Genomic DNA, 14,506 nt, shown 5'->3' with positions numbered 1-14,506 from the left:
AGTTAAGGGAGAGTCTAAGACTGCATGCTTCTTGAACTGTGGGGCCAGAATGTGCCCCCCAGTTAATTCAAACTCTAAAACCTTTCCTCTTCACCAGGAAGCCATCCCTGCACAAGGGAGGGTGTGGTAGGGGAAAGTCTCTTAAGATTCTTTTCAATTTTTCTGTTTTATGTCTAAAAAAAGATTGTGAATGCATTCTCCTGACATCTTTTTGCATTTTCGTATTTAATTACTGCACCAGCAGCACCGGGGCCAGACTGACTGTGCAACTCATTTCAGTTTAAGGTCCAAAGGGTACATTTATTTCTTGTGAAGTAAGTTCATTCTTTTAGTTCCACTTAGTGCAAGAGGAAATAATCACACATACTGGCGGCTTCCCTCTCTGGAATTTGAACTTGGTCACAAACAAGAAGTCAGGAGATTAAAAAAGCAGAAAGCCTTCCAAAAATGTCCTGAGAAAAGGAATTAAGCATTTCCACAGTGGATAGCTTAATCCTTCCAAATCTGGAATTTCTGAGAGTCTGCAGGAGCCTGGCCTCCAGACCCCTGGCCCTGGGTCTGGATGTCAGTTCTGGGTGGACTGGAATGAAAGGGCTGACTTTTCTAAATATTCATGGAACATCAAATAGCAGTGGAACAGGCCATGTTTCCTCCACACTAGACCTGCTAATCAAGCATTTCAGAACCAAAGACACATCGGCTTCTACACTTCCTCAGAGATCTAAATGATCTCAAATGATTCAACCATCTATTGGGAAGAAAGTTCTGGATTCTATTTCTCTGAAAGATTTTTTTTTTAATAGTGGACAATTATCTTCATTTGTTCATGCACATACGTGTGTTTAACTTAAAGGATTTCTTGGGATTTTTCATGAAGAATGATAGGAGGTGACGAGATCTTGTTCTCTTTGGGCCATCATGCCACTGAATACTTGTGCTGTCTAACCAGGAACTTGGAAATGACACCATCAGATCAAATCTCCAGCTCACGAAGGGTATAGCTGTATTGTAAGGTCCGTTTCCCCGCAGAAGGAACAGCCAAAGTAACCCTGGGGACTGGAACCTCAAGAGTGGCCAAAGCCCCCTGCTCAGGCATGCGGAAGGGATGTCCATGGAGAATTGGTTCTGTCCCTTCAGCAGCTGCTGGTTCCTGGCTCTTTCCCAATTTCCGTCTCAGTGTGAGAGGAAGTACAGTGCAGTCAGTATGATAATGAGGAATGACAGAGAGGGTGAGCAATTATGTCCAGGACCTTGAGACCCCTTAGGCTGTGCCTCCTCTTGGCACCCAGTCTTTTATCGGAAGCACTCTAGAAGGGCGAACAGGACGTATGGGCGAGTTGGCGATTTTTACAACCCGGCCCAGGCTTTGGAAGGGGTCCAAAGGGCAGAGAAATGGGAGGAATGGGAGACTGGGAGGGAGAAAAATAAGGAATAAATCACAGTTCTCAGGGAATTGTCAGATAGTTACCCTCACCCAGACCCTGAAAATGGATCCCATAAATTGAGAGAGAAAAAAATAATAAAAAAGTCTGCCCTTACTGCTGAGCCATTTCTAACACCATCATATATTTCACACACCGGACTTATTTGAACTCACTCATGTCCCACCTCCTAGAGCTAGGAAATCTTTGAGAGCAGACACCCTACTCATCTCTGCAGCCACTGTGTCGCCATTCACCTGACACAAGCAGGCCCTACTGAACACAAGACAACTATAAGGTCTGAGGATTGCTTGTTTTTCCAGGTGAGAATGTGTTTCCAGTTGGCTATATGGTCCTCAATTTCCAGTTGACTCCAGATGCTTCTCCTTTGATGCTCCTTTTTCTTGTTCTCAAGTAGCACTTTTTTTTTCTTTTTTGTGGTACTGGGAATTGAACCCAAGGCCTTGTGCCTGCCAGGGAAGTGCTCTTCTACTGAGCCACATCCCTGCCCTAAGGCACTTGTAAACAGAAACCCTAAACAGCAAAGATTACTAACTCTGCCATCAATACCCCTCAAGGGGGTGCAGCATGTGGCTGGCCAAGTCCAAGTCCACCAGAGCTCAACCCAGAAGCCTAAAAGCATGTGCAATAACCTTCTCAAACCAACACTCTGCACCGCCGAACAGCATGAGCACAAAGCCAGAGAGCTGTCAACATGCTTTGTGGCAGCAACAGGAGGTGACGCCATCCAGTCTGAGTTGACCCATCACCGTTGTGCTCCACTGCAAACTCTGCTGATCTGAGTGGGGGACTGAATCCCACTTCTCTGAAGATCACAGAGCACAAAATTGCCAGGGTGGGAGATGTGGCCCAGTCTTGCCATGCTCGAGACTGAGATGTGAACATGGAGAAAGTTCCCTCTCACCACATTTCAGTCATCAGAACTGGCAGAAGAATGGGAGGTCAGTTCCCAGGAGCGATTCCTGTTGCTTGCTTTATCTCACACAGAGGCAGCAGCACCCTGATGGCTAGGTCAGAGGCCTGTGGTCTCCTTGTTCCTCTGGTTCCTTGAAATTCTCTCTCTCAAATACCACAGCAGAGGGGCCTCCATACAAATATGAAGTGTAAGTTTTTAAGCTTAGGAAGAATCTCTCTACTACTGGTTAAAACAGTCCAAGAGGAAAGGAGGGATTCTTCTTGAGCAAGATTCTGAGAGCCTTTGACTTCTACAGGAATAATGAGGCTAGAAGAAGTGATAGATTCTGCCCACCCAGAGGCAAGCTCAGAGTCCAGGGCATGGAGAACTGTCTACCTGATCCCACATACCCCAAAGGTTCATCTACAAGGAAGCTCGTCTTCCACTCACTCATCAGTGAGAGAGGAGAGAAGCTTAGTCTAAAGCCCTATGCAGAGACCAGGACTCACTAGAAGAGCTTAAATAAGACTGACCACATGCAGTGTTGGTGAGAGTGACAAATGGTACAAATGCTTTGGAACACTGGTACTTTTTTACAAAGTTAAAAATACATACAAGATGTATGAAGATGTGAATTTGGTGTCAGCATACCTTTTAAACAACCAGAGACATGATAAATTGGTGGCATAAAAGTGTATTAAGAATTGTAATGCAAAATAATAATAATAATAAAATACATACAAGACTCACTAATCCTGCTTAGCTGTTCTGTCTGCCAAAACTTTATAATCAGCTGCATATTACCATGAAAAAATGCCACTAGGAACTATCAGAGAGTTCAGGGTAATGGACTCCCAAGGAGTCTTCTAGATCCTGAGCTTCTGTCTTCTCACACACCAAATTTCTACCTTAATATCTATCTGTTTTGGTTAGCTACTCTGACAAATAATGACAAGCACTTTACTATTCCTGGATACTTCTTTTTTTTTTTTTCACATGAGTTTTGGAGGGGACACTATAGTGAGACCCAACGTAAGCATGACTTCTCCCTGGGGGCCTTTCTGAGCACTTTTTGAAGCCATGGGCTGCTGCTGACAGCTGCATAGGTTACGTATTATATGACATCAGTGATCAGGACACTATTTATATAGACCATGCTGACTGTGGCAGCCCTGAGAATTCCTAAAGACTAATGGTGCTCAAGACCTGGACAGGTTCTTTTCATTTGGATTTCAAAAGAAGCTTCAGTACTCTAGACAAGATTGTTTTACCACTCAATGGTCCTCATCCATGCAGGCACTCAAGAACAAACCCCACAGCTACCAAGGTTTGCAATCGATGGCGCTCCCCTGATAAGAAGTGAAAGGAAAAGTAGATATATCTTTAAGGCACCTTGACACACAATTTGTAAAAGTTCTAAATAGGCAATAAAGATGACTTTAGTGATCACACACAGAGCACCTTTATAAAAAGAACATACCTTTATATTACCTCACACAGAAGACTACATGGCTTTGCAGTGTTTCCCTGGAGTTCTCAAGGATTGAATATTGAACTTGGTACTGGTGTACTTGGAAGTATCCAGCTTCTTCCAGAAGGCTGTCACCAATCTGTACCTCATCCCACACTGACCTTCTATTAGCCTCAGATCAATATTGGCATCAGATTAGTCATATTTATCTAGAGGCTTCAAAGTTTCAATTCTGAGGCAATGCTGCTTAACTTCCCGTAAGACGTGTACCTGCTGAACGATCAACCCCATCCCAGCTTATGATGCAAGTCCTAAGCAGCTTCTGAAATTCCTCTTTGCGGGCTATAAAGCTGCTCTGTGAGTGCCATGACAGCTGCTGTTCTCCTTGAAGGGACAGCCTTGTTAGTTTGCCTCATGCTACTGACAATAAATCTCTTACATGAGATTTTGGTGTGTGGCTTGGTCTTTGGACTTTGTGTGGACCCTGTGAGTGTCCTTTCACCTTCCCTAGGCCTTTGCAGAAGCCCTGTTATGATGGCCACTGAGGCTTGTAGGATTCCTGAGTCCTATAGCATTAGGGTATGCTTTTGCTGGGGAACCTCGGCTACTTACTGCACCAGAAGCCAAGATCTCTGCTACTTATTGGCATAAGAGGCACAGCCACTATCACTGACCCAGCAAAATCCTTCTCATAAGCTCAAATATCTAAATCCAGCTTCTTCAGTGACCAGCCTCTTCAATGATCTGCCTCAGCTAGCATGAAGTCATAGTAAACCAAACTTGCAGAAAGGACTCCTTCAAGAGAAGTGTGCAAGGCTCTCTCTGAGGAAGCCCACAGGTTCCATGACTCACTTGTCCTGCTTACTGCAGATCAGTCCTCAACACTTACCATGCAATGGGTTAGAAGCCTCAGGAGAAGGAATGGGGGCAAGTATCATTTACATATTTTTATATAGAAGTATTTATATATTTACATATGTATAACATTGTGTGTGTATGTGTGTATTTTTTTTTCAGTGATGGGAACCAAATCCAGGGCCTCATACAAGGTAGGTAAGTGCTCTACCACTGAACTACATCCACAGCCCCTAGAAATATGATTGAAGGAAAATTAATCCTTCTAAGGATCCTCTTCTGGCATAATTAAGTTCCAAACAGGTTCTCAAATCAGAGAAATTTATTTTTCTCTACATATTTTTATTGAGATATAATTCACATACTATAAAACTTAACCCTTTAAAGTATACCTTTCGATGGGCATGGTGGCGCATGCCACCCAGTGACTCAGGAGCCTGAGCAGGAGGATGATGAGTTCAAAGCCAGCCTCAGCAACTTAGAGAGGCCCTAAGCAACTTAGTAAGACCCTGTCTCAAAATAAAAAACAGAAAGGGCTGGGGATGTGGCTCAGTGGTTGTGTACCTCTGGGTTCAATCCCTGGTACCAAAATAAATAAATCAAATAAAGTTTTATAAACCACTTTTCTGTGGTTTATAGTATATTCACAGAACTATGTAATGTTATGGTTTCCATATGTGGTGTTCCCCCAAACTGTTGTCTCATATGTAAGACGGTACAAGAATGTTCAGAGGTAAAATAATTGGGTTATGAGAGCCTACCTTTATCAGTGCCTTAATTCACTGATATGGATTAAATGGGTGGAAATTGTTGGCAGGTAGGGTGTGGCTGGAGAAGGTGGGTCACTGGGGGCATTGGCTTTGGGATTTAAACTTTGCTCCTGGTGAGTGAAGTTCTCTCTGCTTCCTGATTGCCAGGTCCTGAGCTGACTTCCTCTGCCGCACTCTTCCACCATGATGTTCTGCCTCACCTCAGGCCCAAAGCTATGGAGCCGGCCAGGTATGGACTGAGACCTCTGAAACTGTGAGTTCCATATAAACTTTTCCCTCTTTAAAACTGTTCTTACCAATTGTTTTGGTCACAGCAGCAAAAAATCGAGCTAAAACATGCAACCATAGACATTATCTAATTCCAGAATATTGTATCCCCTCATAAAAGAGATTGATGCCCATTTTAAATTATTCTTCTGTCTAAACTATTCAATAATATTAGGTGGCTGACCATTTTGTGTTCTCAAAGAGTAACAATGCATGAAGATATTCTTATATGGGCCTAAAAATTTAGTAATAACTCAAGGTGAAAAGTTGGACTTTTCAGATAAACTATTACCAACAACCACCATGCTTGGAAATTGGTGGAGAAAATGCTTCCCACATCAAGAGAAGTTCTAGAAAGAAATCAGGAATGTCCTACAAAAGTATTCACTTGCTTGAGACACTTTATAATAAAGAACAGAATCAGTGAAAAAAGCAGTAATCAAAAAGAAAAACCTGGCAGTAGGGTCAGGAGACCTAAAAGTGCTTTTCCTTCTGCTAAACCCCTACTCTGCATCATCTTGGTCATATCACTTAACTCTTCTGAGCTGCATATTCCTCACTTGTAAAATCTGGAAGCACCTGTGCTAATTGCTAAGCTTCCTTCCAGCTCTGCTAATCACGAGTTGACAAAGGAACAGCATAATCTCTTAGTTGAAGGGCAAAATGATCTCTTTAGGTAAAAAATTTTTCACCCACGTCCCCTACAAATAATTCAGGAAGTAAATGAACCTGTAAATCAGGAGAATCAGTAAATATAACTTTCCAAAGGTTTTTGACAAGTGCACATTTCAAAGAGAGAGAGAATTCTAAAACATCTGCCAGGTGACTGACGCTATGACGAGAGGCAGGATTTGAAGGCAGATAACCGGCTGTACGGGTAGATAGAAACTGCTTAGGGTTCAGCATGGCTTCGTAGGATTTATCATTGTACAAAGGAAAGGCTTTCAACATGACAGAGGGGAGGACACTCAAGAGCAAACCTCAGAGTCTGAGATGTCCCCAGGCTGTGGGAAAGAGCAAACAAAAGTGAGTGGGAATGAGAGAGTAATGCATTAAGAAAAAGTGATCTGAATGATCCTTAGGAGAGTGGGCTCAGACACAGCATTTATAATCCAATAGCCTTACTCCAGGGTCACTATGGAGGAAACTAGCTCAATCAGTTAAAAGCAGCTAAAAACACCAATGGAAGCTGTCACTGCCACACAATGCTGTCACTGAGCATAGGGTGAGAGCTGAAGGCTTTAGAAAGAATCCAGCCCGCCTTTCTCATTTTAGACATGAGAAAACGGAGATTCCAGGACTTAGGTAGTGCTTCAGGCATGTCCGTGGTCAAAAAACATTAGTTTCTTTTTTTGTTGTTGTTATTGCTTACAAAAAAGGGGGGAAAAAAGTCTTCATGTCACTCATGAGGGAGCCTAAGATGTTCCAATTCTAAGTCAATGCTCTTTCCAACACTCTACCATGCTATAAAGAGCATGACCGATAAGATGTATATTTTCATTCATATCACACATCGACACTACTGTTTTACAGCCTCTTTTATGGTTGGAATATGGTTTGTCCTTTCCAAAACTCACTTTGAAGTCAAACTCTCATTGTGAGGTCTTAGGAGGGTGGAAACTGCTGGTGTGGTGGTGCACACCTGGAAACCTGGAATCCCAGTTACCTGGGGAGGCTGAGGCAGGAGGATTGCAAGTTCAAGGCAATAGCAACTTAGTAAGACCCTGTCTCATAATAAAATTATAAAAGAGGAGGCTGGGGAATTAGCTCAGTGATAAAGCACTTGCATAGCACACAGGAGGAGCTGGATTTAATCCCTAGAACTTAAAAAGAGAGAGAGAGAGAGAGAGGAGAGAGAGAGAGAGAGAGAGAGAGAGAGAGAGAGAGAGAGAGAGAGAGAGAGAGAGGAAATTTTTAATCCAACTATGATGTTTAGACATGTGCTTTTGGGAAACAGGATTAGATAAGGTCATCAAGGTGGGGCCTTCATGATTGAATGCTGGTGTTCATAAGAAGAGAAATGACACATTCTCCATTGGTGTCATCTCAACATATGATGCCCTGTGACATCTCAGGACTCTGTCAGCAAGAAGGTTGTCATCAGATGGGGCCCTGTAACCATGAGTCAGTGCGGGAGCCCAAAGCAACCTATTTTCTTTATAATTTATCCCACCTATGGTACTGTGTTTTTAACCACAGAAAATAGACTAATATGACTCCAAAGCCTTTCAAAGTAAAACAAACAAACAAACCAAACCCAACCCACGTTGGACTAGAGCATTGTAATTCAGGAATCCAGGTAATCCATTCCTTAATCTGAAAAGCAACTACAGAGTAATTGAGGCAGCAATAGGGTGAAAATAAGCTTTTAAAATTGACTTCTTTACTCCAGAATTCAGAAAATTAGATGGTGATGTATGATTAAAACTTTACAAAATGAGGTCAGCTAGAAATGGAATGTATTTGAATTTTTTCACCAAATCCTTTTAGCACCAAAACAGCCATTCTGGATGCTTGGGTAAGGGACTTTAGAAGAGGGCAAAACAAGCACTAGATGACTTGGCAGGTAATAAACAGGCTCAGCTAAATATCTGAGATCACACTAGATGAAAACACAGACAATAAAATGCATCAGAGATAAGAAAAAATTCCTGGGCAATAAAGTCACAGTGGGTCTTTTTTTTTAACTTTAATTTTTGTGGTGCTGGGAATGAACCCAGGGTCTCATACATGCTAGGCAAGTGCTCTACCACTGAGCTATATCCCCAGGTGCACTGTATTGGGTTATTAAGAGCAAATTCAAGTAGGTGGACCATTTTTTAACTCTCAGGGTGACATACTGGAAGGTAACCATATTCTCTTTTGGGATGTCTTCAGAGATAACAACCAAACTCAGAACACTGGGTTAAACAGGGTCAATGTAAAACAACCCACAAACACCCCAGATGGCTTACCTGTGGGGTGAGCTGCAAATGCCAGAAACACCACACTGAAAAAGACACAGCAAAGTAGTCAAGAAAGTTTCTCCAGCACAAAAAAAGAAAAAAAAATGGGGGGGGTATAAAACCATACATTTCCATTCATTTTACTTGGAAATAGTTCAATTGGCCTGAAAGCGAATTTTCTATAGTGACTGGTCTCATTCTTCCTAAGCCCAACTCAGAGAGTGAGAAACTCTTAAAATGTTTTGGCAAGAAGGCTGAATCTTCCTGGGACAGACTGAAGGTCTCCTGTCTGTCCCACCTGAGGACCAATGATGTCACTTTTCTCAGCCCTGGCTGACCATAACTATGATCACATTTAATTTATGCAGAGTATTTAAGAGCTAAACCAAGGGCACTCCACATTACAAATAGGTTGCAATCTAAAAGCTAGCCATGGAGCTATGTGAGCTGAGTATCCTTTTTCCATAAAGTGAAGTGTGTTTAAGGTAATTAAATTTCCAACCTGCCCACAAATTGATCCATTCAAACTACAGCTGAAAACTACCTGGACTGAAGTTTAATAGATGTCCACAGAAGGGGGCGGGGAGGGGGTCTGGAAAGGAGATGGAGGAATGTTCTTTGATGTGAGCTACATTGGACCGTGGCACCCCATTCTTCCCCTCTGGAAACTTCTGTATCCCTGCACCCCTCTATGGTGCCCGCATGCTATCCAATGCCCACTGCAGTGGACTGAATCCCCCCTTCTTCAGCCTCTTCTACAAAAACTCCATGCTATCCAGACAGTCGATCTAGTTAGAGGTTAGGAATAAAACTTGACATCTAAGTATGGGAAGGAATTTTTTTTTTAAATGTGTGGAATGGCCTGCTCTGGCTCAACCCTGGCTGCACATCAGACTAGTCCAGCATCCTGGTTTACATCAGAATCTCCCAGGGCAGGGTCCAGACAAGTTTTCTCCATGATGGCCCAGGCAGTTCTAAAATGCACTGGAACCAAGGCTCACAATAGGCAATCTCCAGCGAGTGGTGACATTGTAGGTAGTCCTAAGGAAGGTGGCCGTGAGCAGAAACCACTGTTAGACTGTCAGCCCTGCCCTGCTCCTAGGGCTATCTCCCTGCACCATTTCTGTTTCTCCTGAGCTCTGCCTTGAAAGTCCATTTCTTGTGTCCCCTTGAGCAGTAGCAGTATGGCTGGCAAAGGAGCAGGAGAGGATGCTTGGGAGGACAATGGAGAAGAGCCCATTATGGGGATCCTAAGGAAGTTGTCGGTTTGTAAGACAGGGCTTACTTGTAGCTCTGAAAAGTACACATACTACACAAGACTGGAGACTGTGGAATGATTAGTCCTTCACATGGGCTCTGTAAGTCTTCACTTGACATCTTGTCATTTTTTGGAAAACTTGTAATCTCTTCATATGCCATTATTTGAACTCCCTGGATCCTCTTTTGTTTATAACTTCAGGAGCAAAAGAAATTGCTCCTATTGCAGCTATGAAGCACCTCTTTCCATCCCAAAATATCTCTCAGGGCCTGCCATGGTTCCCCAATTCCCATCATAAGGGTCACTCCAAAATATGAGGGGGTAGAAATAATTAAGGGAAAGAGTTGGTCTTCTAACTCCTGTCTGGAAATTTGCAAATACAATGCTAACCCACTCCTAAGTCCTACGCTGTGACCCCTTTGGGGGCGAGAACTATATTTTATTCATCTCTCAATCCCAAGTACCTACATGGATATAGTGTCATGCATACATCAGGGCTCAATATGTGTTATAATGTAGTTAATTATCTCTAGGTTATCGGTGGTAGGAATACATTTGAAGAAAAATATAAATTGAAGCCCCCAATAGTTCTAAGATCATAAGTTACATGTAAACTCTAAAGAGGGAATTATACTAACATAAAAGGCATATCATGCCAAATAGCAGGCCTTTTAAAAATTCACTCATTCAAATAAATATTTATCGAGAGTCTAATATGTGTCAGGTACTGTTCTATTATCTAAGAAGAAACAGGTAAACAAAACTGAAACATCCTGTGCTCATAGGAAATAAAATGAGAGAACACAAGGAAACCATAATCTACATATGCCAAATTCCAATACTTTTTTTCTGTTTCTCTAACTCATACCCCAGAGAGAATACCTATTTCCCTTTGACACACATACACAAAATTGCATCTGGAAAATAAGGAGATGGAGAATAAATGAGTAACATTGTGGTGATTTTTTTAATTTAATGGACAGAGAGATCAGTATCTGCCTCGTGTTAAAAAGAACTGGTACTACAAGGTCATTCTATAACATTCATTCCTTACACATTGTCTAAGTTCCTCAAAAGGCAGAGCAAAGTGATATCCAATTTTAGCAATTTATTTATGCTCAGCCTGTGGACAGCCTTTCCCATTCTCCTTTTCCTTCATTCTTTCCCCTTATGTGGTTCCTTATTGTCTATATTAGAAACATCAAGAAGTCAGGGTCAGGGAGCAAATCCATCCTCAGTGAAGTAGGAGTGTCTGTCAAAGGCAGAGAACCATCCAACTGTTTGCATTTCTCAAAATATTCAGAGTTCAAACCAATTTTTTCACCCTGGCATGCAGCACTCCAGGCTGGCCCCAATAAGGACAAACCATAAATCTGAGCAGATTGCAGATTTCTGGACACCAATACCCTTAGCACCCAGTGCCAAGGGGAAACTGAATACCTCTTTATCATTTGTACCAGAAAAAACCTGGAACCAGTCACGGCTTAAGCAGGGTATGCCACAGCCTCAGCCAGGAAGCTGGGAGTACCCAGATCATAGGCAATAAATATCCTCGCTCCAGGTGGAGGTGGGGAGGTCAGAAGAAAGGGCTGAGGGTCAACAGAGGTTCATTTTTCTATATCTCTATTCCTTTGCTGTGCGATCTGGTTATATGTTTTGTACAGAAGAATTGCCTATAATGGCACAATGGCTTAGAAACTTGGTTTTGTTTTGTTTTGCAGTGCTGGGTTCAAATCCAGAGCTTTGTGCATGCCAGGCAAGTGCTGTACTATTGAACTTCACCCCTAGTCTTTGGAAGTATTTTAAATAACAATAGCCTTCTGTATTTTCAGAAAAATCTCTTGAAAGAGCTGGTGGGTCTGAGCAGAGTGTGACTGACTGCTGCTGGGCATGAAGGTGGCCCACAGCGATGCGTGGGGTATGTCTTGCATTCACACAGGCATTTTAATAAATACTAGGAAATTTACCGGCATCCTCTGCACACGGAGAACACAGCTCAAGATGAATGTTTTAAGTAGAATAACTTCCTCCAGAAATCAGCATGACCAAATGGTGGGGCACATCTCCAACCTTGGCCCTCTTCACTAAAATTCACAACACTGGGCATTTTCTCTCTCAGGTCTGTGTGGTAGCACATCCTGTCTATCAAGGCAACTCTACTGGATTCTTGCTACAAAACACTTTATTCAAAAAACAAAAGGTGCTTGGGAAGTGAAAGGTGCTTGGGGGTTTTCAGAGGGCCTGACCTTCTCAGGCCACTGCCTTCAGGCTTTTCCTCTTTAGGGCTTCAGATCCCAAGACCCAGAGGCCAAACGGCTAGTACTGAGGCTACTGAGATCCAAGAATGAGTCCCAGCATTTCTTTAGCAGGGTGACCCCATCCTCAGCCTGGCTCAGACAAGGGTAAAACAATAGTCCACATACCAATTTAAAAGTCAAAACCCAAACCTCAAACTTGATCCTACCTGAACAAATACACCTTGAAAACAACCTGGAATCTAGATTAAAATTTAGAATTCTGGGGCTGGGGTTGTGGCTCAGCGAGGCCCTGGGTTCTATCCTCAGCACTACATATAAATAAATAAATAAAACAAAAGTATCGTGTCCAACTACAACTAAAAAATATATTTTTTTTTTTTTTAAATTTAGAATTCTGAGAATGCTTGGAGCTTTGTGTCAGAAGGTGGCAGCATGGGGAGATCTGGCCTCTGACTCTGGGTTCCCAATGTGCCCTCTTCTCTTTGCACCCCAGGTTCCTTCCTGCTCCCCAAGAATTCTCCACATATGTACATGAACAGGACATCCTCTGTTTGCATCCCATTCTGGTAACAGCCTCTCTAGGACACCCGTTAATAGGAACAATTTGGGAAGACCTGGAAGGGCCTGGAAGGGAGCTTGGAGCCATTTGGGTAGGGGATTGAAGGGCACAATCTAGAAGTGAGGTTGTGGGGTCTGTATGAAATGTCCCTTAGCCTCCAAGGGGAGGAATGTGGCCCTCTGAAGTACAGGCTAGACGGAGGCCTGGTCTAAGGGCAAGACAACTATCTGGTTTTCCCATCTCTGGTCATCTCACAAATTATTTAACTTCCTTTCCTGGCAGCCCCATTTGCTCTCTAATCAAAACATTACTGGAAAATAAAATTCATTAGCTCTAGAAGAATATGCATTGGTACTTCAAAATGCAAATTATATTTTACCTGAATATATAGTTTAAATACTGCTGGTCAATGTCACTAAGGAATGAGAGAAAAAAGATAAAACATATGAAACAACAGAAGAAATTTTTAAAAACACAATACAGTCATTATCCACTATTAATAAATTTTATTTCTACATGTTACTACTTTATAAATTCTTAATAAATTTTATTCTTAATAAAAAATATTCAAAACTAATTCCAGGGTGTTTTTTTAACCTGAAATAACTTTATAAAATTTATTTTGTATAACTGAATTATTTTTAAAATGTTTAAATTTGCATATAATCCCTCCCTCCCCCCCTCCCGCCCCCGCCGGTTTATTGTTTTAAAAACAGTTCCTAGTTAAGTGCCATAACACACCACATGTTCACCTGTGTGGCTGATGGCTTCCCGTGTGCACGGGACCACTTTCAAAGGACTATCAATTATCTCAGGGCACTAGACTGGCTTCTAGGGTTACCATTTTTAACAAAAGTAAAGGGCACTTAAATAAATTTGAATTCTCAGATATAGCAATGTTTTAGTGTATGCTCCAAATATCACATGGGCCATACTTAAACTGTAAAAGTTTGCTGCTCAGATGAAATTCAAATTTAAAGGGCATCCTGTCTATCAAGACAACTCTACTGGCTTCTTGCTACAAAAACACTTTATTCAAAAAAAAAAAAAAAAAGGTGCTTGGGAAGTGAAAGGTGCTTAGGGGTTTTCAGAGGCCCTGACCTTCTCAGGCCACCGCCTTCAGGCCTTTCCTCTTTAGGGCTTCAGGACCCAAGACCCGGAGGCAGCTAGTCCCCCTCAACTGAGGCCATAATTCTAAAGGGACTCCATTGCTGGCTGCAACGAGGGTCTTATTTTATCCAAGAACAGAAGTAGGGAGACTCCTAGGAATAAACTGAGTCAAGTTTGGAAGGTACTGGGGAAAAAAAAAAAACCTAGTCGACTGGGGTCCAAAGCAGCTGATCATATACATTTCATTAAATTCTTATCTAAATGGCTGCCCGTGAAGGAAAGGTGATCCATGTCTCTACACACTTAGCTGAAAGCTGATCCCTCTCAGATGGCAGCGGGCCTGGCCCAGAGTGGCTGGGGCAGCAGGCAGCAAGAGGACAGACAGCTTTGAGGGCTCTCTGCTGCCCTCCTGCAACCAGACTTGCAGAGAGTCTGGCCAGATGGAAGAATCTCATGCTGAATAGATCTCATCTCTTTCCTTTAACCAAACAACTCACCAAACATTCAGAGCTTACCTTAATGCACTGGGCTTCTGGAACTTCCGTAGTATTTTATAAGCACCTGGAAATGAAGTCACATGACATTCTGCTTAAAGAGCTGCCTGCACTTTCAAGAAAGTACAAAATCCAGGCAGAGAAGAACCCTAACAGCACAGCTGCTGGTCCCCTTTTCCCTA

General features: G+C 42.4%; 1 protein-coding gene across 1 annotated transcript in view; it reads right to left on the bottom strand.

Moving 5' to 3' along the window:
* Slc35d4 (solute carrier family 35 member D4) overlaps positions 1-14,506 on the bottom strand; it is a 116,958-nt gene that overhangs the window by 50,604 nt on the left and 51,848 nt on the right. The window contains exons 9-11 of the mRNA XM_026388070.2: positions 14,346-14,391; positions 13,100-13,135; positions 8,655-8,689 (exon numbers count right to left, since the gene is read on the bottom strand). Of these exons, the coding sequence (XP_026243855.2) occupies positions 8,655-8,689; positions 13,100-13,135; positions 14,346-14,391 (117 nt within the window). The remainder of the gene's footprint in view (positions 1-8,654; positions 8,690-13,099; positions 13,136-14,345; positions 14,392-14,506) is intronic.

This window comes from Urocitellus parryii, chromosome 13, assembly GCF_045843805.1.
Source record: "Urocitellus parryii isolate mUroPar1 chromosome 13, mUroPar1.hap1, whole genome shotgun sequence".
Taxonomy (NCBI): Eukaryota; Metazoa; Chordata; class Mammalia; order Rodentia; family Sciuridae; genus Urocitellus; species Urocitellus parryii.
Note: the sequence above shows the minus strand (reverse complement) of the source record. Positions and strands in the feature narration are given on the sequence as shown.